At 39.4% G+C, this 17,752-nt stretch overlaps 3 protein-coding genes across 3 annotated transcripts; 2 read left to right on the plus strand and 1 right to left on the minus strand.

Moving 5' to 3' along the window:
• The first annotated feature begins 6,789 nt into the window (after positions 1–6,789).
• Positions 6,790–7,694, plus strand: LOC149933643 (uncharacterized). Its single transcript, XM_090157360.1, has 4 exons — positions 6,790–6,928; positions 7,001–7,525; positions 7,590–7,633; positions 7,686–7,694. The coding sequence occupies exons 1-4, from the start codon at positions 6,790–6,792 to the stop codon at positions 7,692–7,694; spliced, it is 717 nt and encodes a 238-aa protein (XP_090013486.1).
• LOC149933644 (uncharacterized) lies at positions 7,643–9,055 on the plus strand. The gene is made up of 2 exons (XM_090156590.1): positions 7,643–7,871; positions 8,158–9,055. Exons 1-2 carry the CDS (start codon positions 7,706–7,708, stop codon positions 8,817–8,819), a joined length of 828 nt encoding a protein of 275 aa, XP_090012716.1. The 5' UTR covers positions 7,643–7,705; the 3' UTR covers positions 8,820–9,055.
• Positions 9,056–11,479: 2,424 nt separating this feature from the next.
• Positions 11,480–16,829, minus strand: LOC149933645 (uncharacterized). Its single transcript, XM_090157361.1, has 3 exons — positions 16,577–16,829; positions 14,289–15,030; positions 11,480–11,923 (listed from the first exon to the last, which is right to left on the minus strand). Exons 1-3 carry the CDS (start codon positions 16,744–16,746, stop codon positions 11,480–11,482), a joined length of 1,356 nt encoding a protein of 451 aa, XP_090013487.1. The 5' UTR covers positions 16,747–16,829.
• Between the last annotated feature and the right edge of the window lie 923 nt (positions 16,830–17,752).

Raw genomic sequence — 17,752 nt, forward strand, 5'->3', positions numbered from 1 at the left:
TGATACGTGAGACTGTCTGTAAACATAGAATACATTATTAGTTATGTTACGAAATAACCTTAGAAGATTTATGTGCTTACCGGTGTCGGTAACAAGTTGTTTAGCCTTTTCACCGTACTGATTTTTAATGACGTCATAATGAAATCTGTACATCAGGAGTTTCGATAGGTCTAAAATAGCGAAACCCGTATATATAGGACGGTTAAGAATAAGCTTTTTCTTGGTAGAATGAATTCCCGCGAGATCATTTTGAAAAATAGTAAATTTCTCAAACGCCGGGGAACTAGCTTTCTTTACCGCCTTTTCCGGTGTGGTGACTAACTTGAAATCCTTACGTAAACGTAAGTTTTCCATCGTTATACCTGAAAAAAATTTTAAAATGTTAATGTTAATTTAATTTAATTACTTACCAAACACTGCATTATTCATTAATTTGAATAGGTCTTTTCAAAGTCATTTGCCGCCATCTTTCTTTTCTCTGTGTTGAAGTCGATGTAAGACTTCAACCAGGTTCCTTGCTCAAATTTCAAAATTCGATGAATTTTAGATATTTTAGGCCTCTTTTCTACGTAGTATTTCAGGTTTCGATAATGAACTACGTATCGTTCTTTATTGAAAAAATTAGGGACCAATTTCGGCAAACTTTCCTTGATTGGAATTTTCAATTTCGTCATTTGCGATTTGGAATAGTCGGATAATGCCTCGGGCTTAATTGACATTGATTCAGGTGCCAGCGGGTAACAATTATGATCATCGTGTAAAGCGTTAGGATATTCTAGATCCACTTCGACAATAAAACCTTCCGGAGCATCGTCGAGACATCTTAGAATTTCCAGTTCACTGTTGTTAGACGGATCAATCCATTTGAAATTTTTCATGGGTAAGGCGTCGCACATGACTGTTCCATATAAGTTATTTGCGTATGTTGATTAAAATTATCATTAAAATTAATTTTTTAATTAATTTTTTTAATAAAATTTTTAAAATACTTCTTTTTAAATTTATTATAATTATTTTTTTGTATAATTAAATTTATTATCAAAATTTTGATTATTCTTACCGAGATAACATATCTCTCAAGCTTGGACGGATTATACGTATCCAGATACTTGTTCGCCTGCGCGAAGCGATGGCTTATCATGGCTACGCAACCTCGAATACCCTTTTCCATGAACAAATGCATGTCCTCATCTAGAAATAAGTCCCAGCGCACTTTCGTCATAAAAAGGGCCGCTTGCCACGTAAAACCCGGGCCTGTGTACGAATGTGCGGGGTCTAGACTATACGAATTCACGCACATCTGACGGAAATTTTGAAAGACGTCTGCCAGAAGTAATGTGCCAGACAAAACATAAATGTCGTTATACCGTCCTTTAAAAATAAAAGTTTCAATTAAAGATTACACATATTTATTATTTTAATAGTGTTTATACCCAAATTTCCGATGTTGAAAGTTTTCCAGACGTTTTTCGCATGCTCGTAGTCGGCTTCACAGAGAGGCTCATCGGTTAAATCGTTGAAGAAACACTCGATAGGTGGAAGTTGTGTTTATTTAAAACGATCTTCCGAATCCATGTAGGAATACGGATAAACTCCTTTTCGCAGAAGTAAATTAACCTCTTCCGACGTGAAAACCGAGTTTAAGAGCGGAAACTTGTCAGCCCCACCTTTCGATAAATTTCCGACGAGTGTCTCGAGAGAAGCTGGCAAGAATCGGATGCTGTCAACAAACCGTAGTTTACCCAAGGTGAAAGAAATGTATGTTTCGCTGTTGGTAGCGATACAGTCCGTATTCTTATTTTTGATCTTTGCAATTTGTTGCATAATGAGGTGGGCGTTATATCTACAAATGCTTTATATCATAAGTAAAAATACTTTTAAAAATATAGACAATTAATTTACCTGCTCAGATTATGAAGGAAAACCGGGATGAATTTTGGCGCCTTCATTTTCAAATTGCAGTTCTGACACGCACAGCCCCTATACGCTCCTGTATAATGGTCATGGTCACTTGTTTTAATTGAAGTTTTCGTGAATGCTTCTTCGCAGACCTAACAATGAGTTGCGGTTTGGTAGGATGTTTCTTCAGCTTCAGAAAGTTGCTTGGAGAGGTTTTCCTTCAACGCTTCCGATATAGCCGTAGACTCGTCCAAAAGCATATTCAAAAACTTCAACGCACCGTCTTGTCTGTCCCCTGTAGGTCTCGTGCTTTACGAGATTTCCTACATAGTAAATAAATATTAGATAAAGAATTAAAAGAATTTCAAGTGATCAAACGTACAAGTGGGTCTGACAATTGCGTATGAAAATCCACACGTGACATGTACGGCTAGGGTCGTGGTCGATGATAATGTTGCGTCTGGCAAACATGTCGCTATTTTTGACATTATCGACTCAAAATCGGCGAAAATTGTGTAAGGAACCTATATGAAACAAATAAATAAATATTTCGAATTTAAAAGAAGTATTAAATTATTTACCATTTGACTCCAACCAAAATTTTTGAATTTTAAAATTGGTTCTTTGGTTGGCATCTCCACGCGTTGTGGTTGGTGAACATTACAGTCACGCATGTGGTCTTTGATAATGTCTTCGGAATTACTCCTTTTTAGACACCGTCGACAATAGAAGGTTTTGGGACCGTGTTTGGAGAATCCGTTGAACAGACGGCTTAAATGACGTATTAGCACATAATGTTTTTTCCGTCCATTTGTCACCAAAAGTAAATCAATTTCCCTTGTTTCTGGTACTCTTTTCTCACTCACATATCGCCGGAAATAACCCTTTTCGTATGCAAAATGTTAATTGATAGGTTATTCGCCTCTTCGAACTTTTTAAGTTTATAAGCATCCAGTTCGAATGGGAATGTAATACCGCACAAATCGAGTTGGTTCTCGTAACGCTTATAATTATAAATACGGCTAGGGTGGTCTTTGGTTGGGTGTAGTTTGGCCAAGATTGACCACAAGAAACATTTATTGTCACTTGGGTCTTCAGGGTTCCCATTTACCGTAGCCCGTTTATTTTCAATCACGGGCGATAATTGAAAATATGTACCACCTACGAGAGGCAAGTATTGAATAATGTTTATTTGTAAATACAAAATTTTATCCAAAACCCAACCACTTCCTAGTCCTTCATAATTGTTCTTACTGTCGGCAATTTTGTCTCGACTTTTTATTTGTTCGGGTATTACCTTGGGTGACAGCGTCGCGTGTGTAAATCCCCTGAAATACGGCATTGCCTCAACGTCCATACCAGTATTACCAAGTTCACGTGTATATCACGCACGCACAACCATATACCACTTTATTCCTTTATTGTTATTTAGTTTGTTTTGAAGATACGTTTCTACCTTAGCATGGTGTTCATTTATAAATAACACAGGGTCGGTAACACCATCTGGTGCCGTTATCCTAGCTGAAAAAATTGCGTCACCAAGCGCGTTAACCTCTTCTATTTGAAGTGGATGGATGGCTGGTAGTACTGCTGGTGGGTCAGCTGGTAGCACTGGTGGTTGTTGGTTAACTGGAAAGGCAACGGGTAGGCTAATGGGTGGGTTAGCGGGTGAGTTAGTGGGTTGGTTAGTAGGTAGGTTAGTGGGTAGGTTAGTGGGTGGGTTAGGAGCGTCGATTGCTTGCTGGCCAACAACGGCTGAACCAACTGCGGTTGGTTGTTGATGTTGGGCTTGAATATTATCCCAATGGTTTCCGATCCATTCGTCTTCGGCTTGAGAGTCTAATAGATTGTTTAAGGGATCCGGTTGTTGATCGATTACACCGTCACCGTGTTGGGCGTCAAAGTTCTCTATAAAGTCTTTTAAACCCTCATCATCTTGTGTGTCCAATAACGCGTTATTACAATTTCATCCGATTACCATAAAATTCGCGAATTATCTCATATTATCGTAATCTCAGAGTGAATTATAGAAATTGCGTTAGCTTTTGAAATTATAGTTTCTCGGAATTATCGACGAGTAAGATAATTGCCCTAGGTCTGGCAACGCTGCATAGTTTGAAACATTTTGAACCTCACTTATCTCGTTGTATCTCCCTAGAATTCACCGGTACTTCGAAAGTGGACTGTGGAACTATGGCAAAGAAACCGTGCGTTTGGAAATGTTAAAATTAACGGGCAAAAACACCGTCGTCGACAAAGAGACGTTCAAAGCAGACGCCCACTTGGAACCCATCACGACGCTCGTGCTCAGAACTATTTTGTTGACTTGGACCCTGGGTTTAGTTCTCTCAGCGGCTCTTCTTGTCGCGGAGAGAATACGTAAACCAACTCGTACCGACATTAATACTTACAAATTTGTGGCAAAAATGCGTCGCAAAATGTTTGAAGGATTAATGACGCGTTCGAGGCGTTTGCTTTATCGAATCGGGTTTGCGAAAGATCGCTGCGAACAAATCGGTGGCAGGAAAACTCGATGTGTAAAAATTCATTGTGGGAAAAATCCATGTTGAGGCTATGGCATAAGTACATAATTTAACTTCCTATTGCTTCAATGCTAATTTTCAAAATGAAACCTTTTTCCGACTTTGGACTTGTAATCGAACTGAGTAGTGTGTTATCGTCCATGGTAGAAGCCTGAATGTATTTATTCGTACTTCGGGAGAGTCACTCTGTTGAGACGATCCGCAGCCATCAATGTTTAATTTACTTCCGGCGCTAGAGGGGGGAGGAAAACCTTCACCCTCGATCGCTTCTAGAAGGGTTTAACAAGGCTGCGAAAAATGAACGCGCTGAAAGGAACGAGACATTAAAACAGAAATGAAATGGCCAAAGGATAATAACAAACAAAAAAGTGCTAAAAAGGACATGGGTACAGAATCAAACGTGGCCGTAATAAATTAAATATTCGCCACCAAAAACTATCGCTACACCCCCTTTGGTTCGCCATTGAAACCTAGATAGGTACATGTAGCGGCGAAAGTGGACGCTAATAGTTTTTCCTAATTGTTATTCGTAAATTGGACTTCGTAAATAATGATACTTGCATTTTAATATAATTTGTGTATCTGTTGCTTGAATTTTGATAAGTTTATTAAAAAAACTTTCTTGTGACTTTTCAATTTGTCTGTAGCAGATGCTAGATCATAGGCGTTACCTCGGACTCGTTTCGGTCGCGAATTAACAAATTTTAAATAGATAACTATTACATGAAAAAAAATTAGCGAAACGAAAGTTTTTCGTTCATTTCCAAAGGGTGTTTAGTCCCGAAATGAAAAATTAGTCTATTTTATATGCGTAACTCTATGAGGACTTTACGAACGCGGATGGAGATAGCGTTGATAGTGTGAACCGTATTAAAATAGCTAGTAACGTGATTCTTGTCGCGGTCGCTTCATACATCACGCAATTGTTCACGAAAACTGTCAGCAAGGCGACGGCCAGTTTCCCCAAATATAGACTATTCCGCAAACAGTGCAGCACAAGGCGTAAATGACGTTAGAAGTTGTACACGTGTAGGAGTCTTTGATAGTGTAAATGGACTTCGGCGTGGTAAAAATCAAGTATTGCAGCGTAGACGGTCACATTTAGTGGTGGCAGTGTGAGCTGCGGAACAATCATCACCTGATCACCAGGTAGGTACATTAACGAGCTAAATACCAAAACAGATCTAAGATTCTGGTCCCGACGATAGCAAAACCTTGGGTAGCCGGGCAATATATATCTTAACTCTGGGTCCAGTTGCAATAGCTACTTAGAGTAATAACTGCCCTACAATTTTCAAAACACTCTCTACTACTTTTAAAGCAAGTTGCAGCTTCAAAGAAAAACCCTTGGATGCTTTTTCGTATTACGTCAAAAATACCCCGTCAAGTGTCGCCGCCTAATTATTTTATCACAGGCGATTTCTCAGTTACATAAGCAAAAGAAAATTACTCGTTAGCCTTCTAAAAAAATACTTAATTTAATACCAAAAATTGCATTTTTTTTTGTTTAATCGACAAGATGTTTATTAGAGGTGGTTTCTTTTCGCCTGTTCTCGAACTAAAAGTGTACTCTTTTTAACCTAAAACGTTTTATTTGTTTGTTCCGGGGATGAGAATTACTCCGCCCCATAAACTATTAACTTGTTCCGGAGTATTAGGGCTGCTCTTTTTACTCCAAAGAGAGTAAATCGGGTTTTGTCGTCTGCCAGCCAGAATATATCTGCTAAAAAGGCCACTGGCCGCCATTTTGAAAAAATATTTTTTAATCTGACTCAAACAATTCGCCACCACATAATCGGAGTAAATAAACCAACCAGATAGTGGATCGATCGTCCATCCTAGCCTAACCTTCTGCTCTATCTCGACAGCAAGCCTTTAGTTAATTTTTAGCATTGGAAAGTATAGGAACTGGCACACTTTTGGTAATTATGTCACTTTTGCAAGCGCGGAAATGGCGGCGCCTATCGTGTTGCCGGGAAACGATTATCACAATTTAAAAAACAAATTTTCATATATGTAGTAAGATAACAACTTTTACCTTTTTGACCTCTAAAATAGTAATAGATTTTCACAATATGATATAAAAAGGTGAGAACAACCTACGTACGGTACTATTTGTCTAGTGTTGATTGGCCGTGTTGTTCGCTCTCTTCGGAAAAGAAGATTTGGTAAGGAACGTTTCTGGTTTTCAGTCGTTAAAATAATTTTAATTTCTGTTCCAGATTGATAGTCCCTTAGTTTAAGTTAAGATGATAGACATTCCTAACTCATTGACTTACTGAATATCGTAGATAGATAACTTATTATTTAGCTTTAAAGATATTAAAATTGAACATATTGCTACTATATGTTTGCAGCCATTGACACCAACATGCAGAAAAGTTTTACATTAATTCTGTGCGCTGGACTCGTTATTCAAGAATTTCTTGCCATTCCAATTGTGGGAGTTTGGGTCGGTTTCGGAACTCCTTTGCTCCTTAAGAAAGGTACACGCTTTGATATCCTAACGCAGCTGTCTTTTTTAATAATATTTTCAATCCTTATTATGGTGTTTCCAGCGCTCCTGGGAGGTGCTGTGGTAAAGCCGCTTCTGGTAAAGAAAAGCGTTTTTGTTGGCAGAGGAGCCTTGTCCGCCGCTAAAGGAAAGGGCCTTTTAGCTGTTGGTGGAGGTCTTGTCGTCAAGAAAGTTACCAATAAAGCTCTTCTTGGCGTGAAGGCTCTGGTCTCTGGTAAAGCAATCGTTGCAGCTGGTAAAATGGGAGTTATCAAAACGAAAATCACTGCTGTCGGCAAAGTGGCTGGTGGAATCGGATCTGCGAAATTGATCGCTGGAAAGGCAGTCTTTGGAGCCGGATCCGTGGTTGGGAAAGTTGCAATCAAAAAGATCGGAGCCACTCTTATTGGTAAAGCTAAACTCACCCAAACCGCCGCGGTTGGAGTATTAGGAGTTGGCGGTCTGGTTGCGGGTAAAACCTCAAGCTTTATTGGAACTACAACCAAATCCGGAAAACACGATGCCAGCCAGAAACCTATCGCTAGTGGTGCAAAGGCTTTAACTTCGTCTCCATTTCAAAGCATTTTAAGTATGCAATTGTCGTTTTTCTTAATTGTCTTCCAAGTTTTGAAAATGTTTCATTTCTAACTTAGGTACGTCAACGAATGAAGAAAGAATGCCTCAACTCGCCAGTGCCGTACCACAACCAACAGTAATCGTAAAGAATCATTTTAACTACAACAAACCAGGAGCTTTAACGATAGCCGCTATGGAAAGACCAGCTCCTATTGTAAACCAAATGCAGCGACCAACTATAATTGTCGAAAACCACTTCAGCTTCAACCAGCCACACATTCTAAAAGAAAAAGAGGTCTTAGTACCTGCGTCGGGTCTCTTACCAATTCCAGATTTCGAAATGGAAGTGCCAATTCTCCGTAAGTTCAAATATTTGTCTCAAATTTAATGCTTTTGCTGCGCACGTTTATTCTGATCTCTAAATAAACATCAGTTGTCCGTTCCTGTGTCAATAAATCTAAAAGCTTACCGCTTTTAGTTTTTACACTAAATAACTAAGGGATTAGTGTGTACTTTGCCAACTAAACTCTCCAAGAATTAATATAAAAGTAATTAATCCATCGGGGGGATTGTGTGTACTTAGATGTCCGTGACATCTTGTTTAATTGGATATTCTTAATTCAAGTTGTTTTTGTATTGTATCAGCACCCGTTCAAAAACCAATTGAAGTCTCAATCTCCGCCAATAAGGAAATCGCTGTTCCTGTACCCGAATCTGCCAAGACGCTAAATGTTGGTATCGCGGAAGTCAAGGAAGTTTCTCTTCCTCAACCAGAACCAACCGTCACCAAGGACATGGAAGTAGCGGTATCGGCTGTTAAAGACGCCAATCCTATTGCCCTAGAACCCACCGTCACCAAGGACATGGGTGTAACGGTATCGGCCGTCAATGACGCCCTTTCAATTGCCCCAGAACCCACCGTCACCAAGGATATAGTTGTAACGGTATCGGCCGTCAAGGACGCCCTTTCAATTGCCTCAGAACCCACAGTCACCAAGGACGTGGATGTAACGGTATCGGCCGTCAAGGACGCACTTTCAATTGGCCCAAAACCTACCGTCACCAAGGACATGGATGTAACGGTATCGGCCGTCAAGGACGCCATTCATATTGCCCCACTACCCGCCGTCTCCGAGGACGCGAAAGTAGAGGTATCGGCTGTCAAGGACGCCCTTCCAATTGCCGCGGAAACCGCTATCACCAAGGACGTGGAAGTAGCGGAGGCCACCAAGAACATGGTTTCCCCTGGGGATCTAGAACTGCTTTTAAATGAAAACGGAACCATACCAGACGTTCTTCAGGCCTAACTCGTTCCTTGTGATCACGGTATCAACCGAGAACCTTCTAACTAAAGGTGTGATTTTTATTTCCTACTTATAGAGCTATCGCTAAATAGTCTTCGAAACTAGGAAGTGCCTTGGATGTGAACTTTTAACTTTTATTAGCAACTATGTTTTTGTAAATACTATTTTATGGTAATATCAAGGTTGTACCATTGTGTGAATTATTTTGTGAATAAAGAAATAAATTATTGAAATTTTTAGATCCTTTGTTTTTGTTATGAAAGCGTAAACTACATGAAGGTTTTTTTTGGTACCACGAGGGAGATTTTTACATACCGCTAGTGCCTCCCAATTCTATCTAAAGGTGCACGTTGCTTCAGAGCATGTGTAGATGTGGAAATGACCCTACTGCTGTGTCCGATTAAAATATCTTCCTCATTATTTAAAATTTGATAACGTATTTCGTCATTATATATTAAGTGTGTGGTGGATTTAAGTACTACTACTGACGAATTATCTAAGTTTACTTTATAAATGGTTGATCACATCCTCGCGTTTTTTCATAGGTAATCTTATATAACAGCGAAATATAACTTAGCTTAACACATGCGATGTGGAACTTTTATTTTGGCTATTTCCCTAGGCATGACTAAAATAATATACTCAATTCTATATCCCAACTTTAGGGAAACCAAGTATCGTGTAAAAACGCTTGCCGATTCATTTAGTACCGTACTAACTTATATTCTGTTACTAACTAACAATAATTGTACGTTACAGAGCTTCACTTGGTATCATGAAATGTTTGCTTATGATTGTACGTTAAACACATGCCTTTCAGCTTCATTTAGTTAACAAAGATTAAATGGTGTTAGTATTTGCAAACTTACTAATAAGAGAAATGCCACCAGTGTTAAATGATGACTAAATTAACATGGTTCAATTTTAGGTAAACTTGGTGTTATAGAACTAAGATTATTAACAATATTATTTGGCGCAGTAATGTTATGACAAGAATGAGCACTTTCCTGAAGAGCATGAGCTATCTTCTTTTTATCACGCCTTTGAAATCTAGCGTCTTTTCCTGAAGAAATTCGGACACTAGATTGTTTGTTTTCTTAGGTACGTTTGTGGAGATTGATGGAAGGAATTGCACCTCTTTTAGAATACCTTTTGAAGGATCTCCAAGACGTTCACATTTAATGTCAAACACAAAATCACCTAAAAGAAAATGTTCTGAAAATACTCTTGAGTTGTTGATGCTAAATTCGTCATTCCTATGACAAAAAGCTTTCCAAGCCTTCATTAAATTCTTGTCTTTGGGAAAACTTTGGTAGTTTAAATGCTTAGGATTTCCATTACGCCTTGTTTTATAATTGTAATTTTAACTAATTCAATCAAAAAATATAATTAAAATAGATACTTTATAAAACATGTTTATTTACGACAACAAACTGCAAACCTTCAATGACTAGAATTATATGAAAAAGTAGATCTTTTCACATTTTCTAAGACTATCTCGCCAAGAAACGGCTTACAGGGGTCTAGGTACGTCAAACTTTCTTTTATTCAATTGTATTTTTGTAACACACTGTTGTAAGTAATTCACATCGCGAATTATTATACCACGAATGTATGAATTTTTACACTAGATAAATATTGTATCAACATAGTCCTTATCCCTCAGTAGAAAAATACATATACATATTCTTGCTCAAACATAGATTGTACTAATCTGTTGTTAATGCCTTGTATCGCGAATTAAGGCAACAAAAAGTGAAATTATCATTCTCATCTTGATAATTAAAAGTTACCATGATAACAAACTTTAGATAGCGCACTACAGCAACCATTGGAGGCAGATTTTTCAAAGGTCATTTGCAAGGGCGTATTTAAGGGGGGGTTTTGGGGGTTCAAACTCCCCCCCCCCCCGAAATGCTGATGACGGGGGGGGGTTGCCTAATAAAAATCAGTGACACTTCCGTCAGCACCCCCCCTTGAAATTTTCCCTCAAAACCCCCCTGAAATCCTCGATACGCCCTTGGTCATTTGCCAGAAGTGGGTAATCGCTTCGTTACAACATCGTCGACCGGAAAGCTCTAGATTACGTGGTCTATCTTATCTTTTCCTAATTTAATAAGACCCCGGTGGCGTATTTCCTTCCCCCTCGCGCGCAGGGGGGGGGAATTATATATCATCATGCTCGCGGGTAGTTTCCACATAATATTTATCCATAACTTATAAATAAATACATTGTTTGTATAGGTAAAAACATATACTCTTCATTTTCATGTCGACGACCTCGCGACGAGACGTTTGATCTTTACATGGCAATTCGTCATCAAAATAACAGCTTAAATAAATGAATCAATATTTTCACAATGAACAAATTCCATATCAATAATTTACCTTTTTTTTCCACGAAATACAACAAACTTTATTGAAAAATTCCAAACGTATTATATAAAACCATCGACGAGGATTTTACATTCAAATCTTTTAAATATTTTTACAAAAAAAACTTAATCATGATTCCTGAATAATTAATTCTATGAGCTTCAAAGGGAAAAATATATATGTTTTTTTTTTTGGAAAACGTGCATGTTACAACAACAGTTAATTTTATTTAGACTGTTTTTTTACGGAATCTGTTGATCAAAATTCTAGTGAAGAGTCGGACGAAGTTATGGAAGAGGAGGGGCTTCGGGATGTTTCGTAAATCGGTGCCCTCTCAGCGTGTGTTTCCGTTTGTAAACAACGTCACAGAGGTCACAAGGGAATCGTTTTTCCGTGTGCACCCGCGAAACGTGACTGACCAGATAGCTCCGACAGATAAACCGCGATTCACAACTTTCGCATTGAAATGATTTGTCGGTTTGTGGTTTAACGTCGTCGTGAGTTTCGCTGCGCTTGTGCGTGTTCATGTGGAAGCTCAGAGACTCTCCCCTCTTGTATTTCTTCCCGCAGACGTCGCACTGGTGACGAGGTTCGCAATGAACTCTGTACTTGTGATTCCTCAGGTTTTTCTTGCGGATGAACACTTTATCGCAGATTTTACAGGGAAATGGCGGCTGGTCAGTCAATGGAGTGCTTTCGTTGGGAGCGCTGTCCATAAGCGGTTCTTTAGGCTGAGAAATACGTAAAAGCAATAAAGTATTCAGGTGAGCAGAGAATATGTGGGCTGCAACAGAGGTAGATAGGCGAAATTAGAGTCATGTAGGCATAGTACTAGAAAGGTTGTTGGCGAGACGTAAGCGAACTCTCAAAAGGTAGTTCAGATTTCTATTGTACCAATTCGTGGTTTCGGTCCTGAGATCGAAACCAAAGAACATTCCTCAAAAGTGAAATTTGGCTGCAGCCCGTGGGATTTTACTCTGCTGCCCACGTTGCCAGTCCACCTCTAGGAAGCACCCTGTACCCCACGTAATTTCCGGATGATAAACCAAGCCCCTCGGCCATCCCTCGAGCTATTTTTTCCCTTTTTTGTCGGTAAAGGAAGAAGACCCTACTGCCCGATAGCAAACTCTCTCTTCGTGTAGAAGAACCATGTTCCTTCTGAATCTAAATTCATTCTTGATAAAATATAAAGTATTTATGTCATCGTTGGGTTGCTTATATAATTTACTGATGAATCGGATACTTAAAGAACAGTCAAATTCACATTGCAGTCCATTAGTGGTTCGCCTTTGATATATTTTATTATCCACTACTATCCACCTATTTGGCTTTCCGTTGCTAAGTTACGAGGTTTGAAATTTTTAATGATAAGGTTTAACTTTCGGCTTGTTAATCGTACGCCAGGTTCCCTGCTTGGTACTGATGAGAGAAACTAAACCTAAACATTCAGTTTTTAAATTTCTTCAAATTTGTTTAGGGTTTAGCTTTTTTATCCCTTTTCTTAATGGACTTATCTACTTATTCGCTAATTTTTTTCATCCTTTGCAATGCAGTCCATAGGTGGTTCCTTTTAACGTCTTATTAAAGGGACTTTCAGGGGAGAGCTGTGGGGGTGTTGAAGCGAGGGGTCGGACATTCCCAAAAAAAGCGTACGGGATTTCGAAATCTCTGTGATTTCGCGATTTCGTCAAAGATTTCGCGATTTCGTCAAAGATTTCGCGATTTCGTCAAAGATTTCGTGATTTCGTCAGATTTCGCGATTTCGTCGGAGATTTCGCGATTTCGTCGAAGATTTCGCGATTTCGTCGAAGATTTCGCGATTTCGTCGGAGATTTCGCGATTTCATCAGATTTCGCGATTTCGTCAAAGCTTTCGCGATTTCGTCGGAGGTTTCGCGATTTCGTCGAAGATTTCGCGATTTCGTCGAAGATTTCGCGATTTCGTCGGAGATTTCGCGATTTCGTCAGAGATTTCGCGATTTCGTCAGAGATTTTGCGATTTCATCAGATTTCGCGATTTCGTCAGATTTCACGATTTCATCAGATTTCGCGATTTCGTCCAAGATTTCGCAATTTTATTAGGATTTCGCGATTTCGTCAAAGATTTCGCGATTTTATAAGATTTCGCGATTTCATCAGAGATTTCGCGATTTCGTCAAAGATTTCGCGATTTCGTCAGAGATTTCGCGATTTCGTCAAAGATTTCGGGATTTCGTCAGAGATTTCGCGATTTCGTCAAAGATTTTGAAATTTGGTCAGAGATTTTGCGATTTCGTCAGGGATTCCGCGATTTCGTCGGAGATTTCTTGCGAAGTGTACGGGATTTTGTACAAATGTCCGACCCCTCGTGTTGAAGTCCATTTAAAATACGTCATTCGGTCGCCGTTCGTCGCATTTACAAAGTCACACTTTGTGACGTTTCAGTGACGTTTGTTGAATCGACCCCTCACACCTCCATTGGAAGTCTCTTTAGCTGAACATTTCGAGACTATTTTTAGCGTTGCTACGAATTTCCCTTACGCTCTAAAGCCATGGTCACACTAGAGCTTAAAAACCAGTTTAGGTCGGTTTGAATGCCAGTTTTGACCGGCGGCGATAATTCTTGGTTCACACGTGCGAAATCGCTTCACCCCGGTTCGCTTATAGCCAAGGCTTAAGGCTATTTCAAATTATGACTAGAATTTTGAAAATACTATAATGTATGCCAAAACAATTAGTTAATCATGTTTATTATACACACAGTAATATTATTTGACATTATTTAGAATTTTATTCCGATTATTTGGGAAAATACAAGCAATTTTACTTCCCGGCCTTTTCATTTTGAAAGCGATTCTAAGCGAACCGCGTTGGACAAATTGCTTCCCGAACCAACACGAAGCGATTTCTAACGCTGGTTTTGAAAACTAGTTATCTAAAACGAAGCGATTTAGGGGTAAGTGTGAACCTGGCTTCAAAGTAGCCCTCTTCACCCTAAAACTGACGTCTACCGACGCGATGAAAGCACACGCCGGTGATGTTATCTAAAGATATTTCGTAACACTTTTTGGGAAGATTAACCTTATGGCATACTTACGAGTGATTATACTACACGTACCGATAAATTATCTAATGGTTCTTCGGCGGTCATGATGTTACCAGTAACTCCCGAAGCAATTAGTTGATTCAGTTTCTCGATGTTCTGTTGCAGAGTAAGATTAGAAATGATACTTTTTACGAGAACTTCCACGATTCCATTGTTCAATAGAGAGCTTAGTGGAGTATTAATTAGGCTCTCTGGTACCGAAAGGGAGGTATCGGAACGCGTCACTTTTTGACCTTCCTGTAAGACGCGATTCTGATAGTGGTGTGGCATTTTAACGTCGCTTTTGAAAGCCTGACGACATCGTTTACAAGATTTGCGTCTTAAACGCTTCTGATTCGTGTGAGATTTGTCAATGTGGTAACGTAAATCTCGCTTCGACTGGAAAGAAGATTTACACAGGGCGCAATTGAACCCGGCGACTAGACGCGTTAATTTCTTCTCATGGACGTTTTCATGTTGTCCATCGAGGGTTTCATGTTGGCCATAAAGGTTCTCTTTATGTTGGTCACCGCGTATTCCTAATGTCTTGTCTTTAAGATGACTGCTTTGGTTTACTACTTTATCTTGACATTGGGCGGCGTGCAAAGTTCGTTTATGTCGAGCCATATTCGCTTTAGAAACGAAAGCCGCGAGGCAAATTGGACATTTGAATTGCTTGATTCCAGCGTGAGACAACTCGTGGCGCAGCATGTTGTGTTTGTACGAACTCGAGTATTGGCACTGGCCACAATGGTATTTTTTGGAACTGCATTCACTGCAAGACCAAAAAAATCTTATTCAGTAACCATTAGTATACCATTCTCTCGAAAAACGCTCTGACAATCGTTCTGCGTCTCCAACGTCGAAAACTGTACCACCAGAGGCGAAAGCGACGTAAGACCCAAACGTGTGTCAGATCTTAAAAAATATGTCATCAAAACCGAATTTTCGCCATTTCAGTGCCAACAAATGTGGCGTTTTAGAATGTATCTCTGTGCGCAGCCAAGAGAGAAAAGGACCATTTAGTCCATAGACCAAAGAAAAAGCTTTCCGTACATTGTCATCAAGTTGGCTTTGTGGTCGATGATAGGACTAGCTCTCGGTAAATATTCCAAAAGAACCAAAGGTAGGGCTGACACACTTTTAAGTCTTACGTTACCAGAAGTAAATGAATCAAAGTTACGCATTTTTATTCAAATTGATACGAAAGTATTTTTTTTAACCAGCCTGTACAGTTTAAAGGTAATAAAAGGGAAGGGTAGTGAAATCACCCGTTCCAAAGGGTAACAATAATGACCTCCCTCCTATGGATTTTGACATTTTTTGCCTGCGGAGGAAACCCCTTAACAATTGGGGGTTATATATTGAAGGTTTGTTTGCCTTTAAGAGCCTGTGGCCCAAGTATGTTACGAGTTTCCTGGCTTTACGACACGGTAGGCGCGACAAAGGACTGGATTTTTTAACAAGAACTGCGATTTCCCTGAGATTCACAGGCCCAACCAGAGAATTACCGGGGCTGTGTAGCGTTGGGGGAGGCCGGGGGGCGGGAGCGGCAAGAGAAATAACATTCCAACGGACCAGATTGTTTTGTTTTAATGAGGGAAAGTCAGCTAACGTTTTTTTAATGACTTTATCCCGGGTGACAGGGTTACATCACGTAGAAGGGGGATAGCAAGCCCGTCACACCCAGTGCGTCACTGAGGTTGGTGCCACCAAGAGCAACAAACACAGCACACTGCACGAGGAGAACGGAACCCGTCAAAAGTTGTGGATTTTCTTGCGTGCAATTTTCATTGGTTAGACGCTTTAGCACCGGCTGCCGCCGGAAGGGGAAAATTGGAAATTGCCTTCCCCCTTTCCATTAAAAGCTCAGCGTAAAGGCTCGTCCAATGAAATTTGTGCACAACACTGCGTTAGCGTGATTAAAGGCTAGCTGCTTCTCCTTGTGTTTGTTGCTCCTAGGTGTCACCCGTCGCGCTGTCTCATTGCCACACTTCCCAGATCGTAAGTGAGCAGTAATGGATTAGTACAAAAGTTAGGGTGCTTGTAATTGAAAAATAACAATTTTCCTATTATATAAGAGAAATCACTTGTAGTGATACAGTCAACATTTGTCTGCCCAAAAATTAAATAATACAATAAAATTGTATCTAAATAAAGAAAAATTGAACAATGACGAAAAGAAAGATTGTCACCCCCTCTGAGGGTGACACTGTAAGAGGTCCACACCACGGCAGCCCCCTGCTGACTTCATATCACGCGAGCCAACGGCTCCATACCCTCAACAATTGTTTATGGAACTTCAAAATTAAGAAGCGTACCTTTTTCCATCTTCGTCATTCTGAGACTCAACAGCTTTCTGGGAATGGATCCGAAGATGGCGTCTCAGGTTCGCTTTACTACTCGAGTTGAAATCGCATTTGTCGCAAAGAAAGGATTTTATCACAACCAGTCGAGACGCCACGTTCGTTGACGACCTCAACCGATACATTTGCTTAATACCAACGAGATTAATAATATACAAATCGACGAAGACACGAAATATTTCAAATGAACTTGAATAGCACTATCCATACCCAGGCGTCGTTTACCGCCTGATCCTCTGACGATGAAATGACGATGCGTGATTGTGTAGGATAATTTTTTAATGAAAAGATAAACCAATTTAGACTAGTTTAAAGATAGCGATAGTTTTTATGCCTACTACATGTCTCGATGTCTTAGATTAAAAGATAGTTTTAAAAGGTCCAATTTTTTACACTCCTTTAGCAACTTTTTCTGGGCGCATTCGTGTTTAGATTTCCCGCTTTAACTAGCATTCTCCATTTGCTCTGACCAAAGACCCAAGCCTACAATCAACCACATAGAGTGGAAGGCCCAATGGAAGCGCATGAAACATTAATCCTAATGGGCCAATTTGTATTCGAGGCGTGAATAAATATAGTCCGAAGAGCTGAATTAATCTTTAATTTAAAAAAAAATTAAACTTTTAATTTTACGAGAAAGAATTAGAAATGCTGTCCATGAAACCACACAACAAATGTTAGAGAACACAATGAACGCAGTTGTTATACGTGCACAAGCGTGTGTAGTTGCAGACGGTAAAGTTTTTGTAAAGATTTCTTGAAATTAATTTCAATTATTTACTTCGTTTAAAAAAATATTTTTCTGTTATTTTATAGTTTTTTTTCGTTCTCAAACTAATTCAAGTTCAAGTTATTTCTCAAGGTCTTTTTCGAATGTCCTTAAAGACATTGTTCAAAGCTACTTGGACGAGAATGTGGTGATACGCACTTTTCTAATTGAAACCTAGTTTCTAAACCCAATGGATCGCGAGATATTTTTTCACGACCTTGAATAGCGTTTTCAAGGTCATCCAATTTTACAAACTTTAAAGAGTCCCACCATGTTGAGTTTGTCTAGCAAATTTAGATAATTTAACACGACGTCTTGCAATTTACGACCTTTGTGATTAGTCAAATAAGATCGGGTTGTAG

The sequence above is a fragment of the Leiobunum rupestre genome, chromosome 8 (genome assembly GCF_980474605.1).
Source record: "Leiobunum rupestre chromosome 8, qqLeiRupe1.1.hap1, whole genome shotgun sequence".
Taxonomy (NCBI): domain Eukaryota; kingdom Metazoa; phylum Arthropoda; class Arachnida; order Opiliones; family Sclerosomatidae; genus Leiobunum; species Leiobunum rupestre.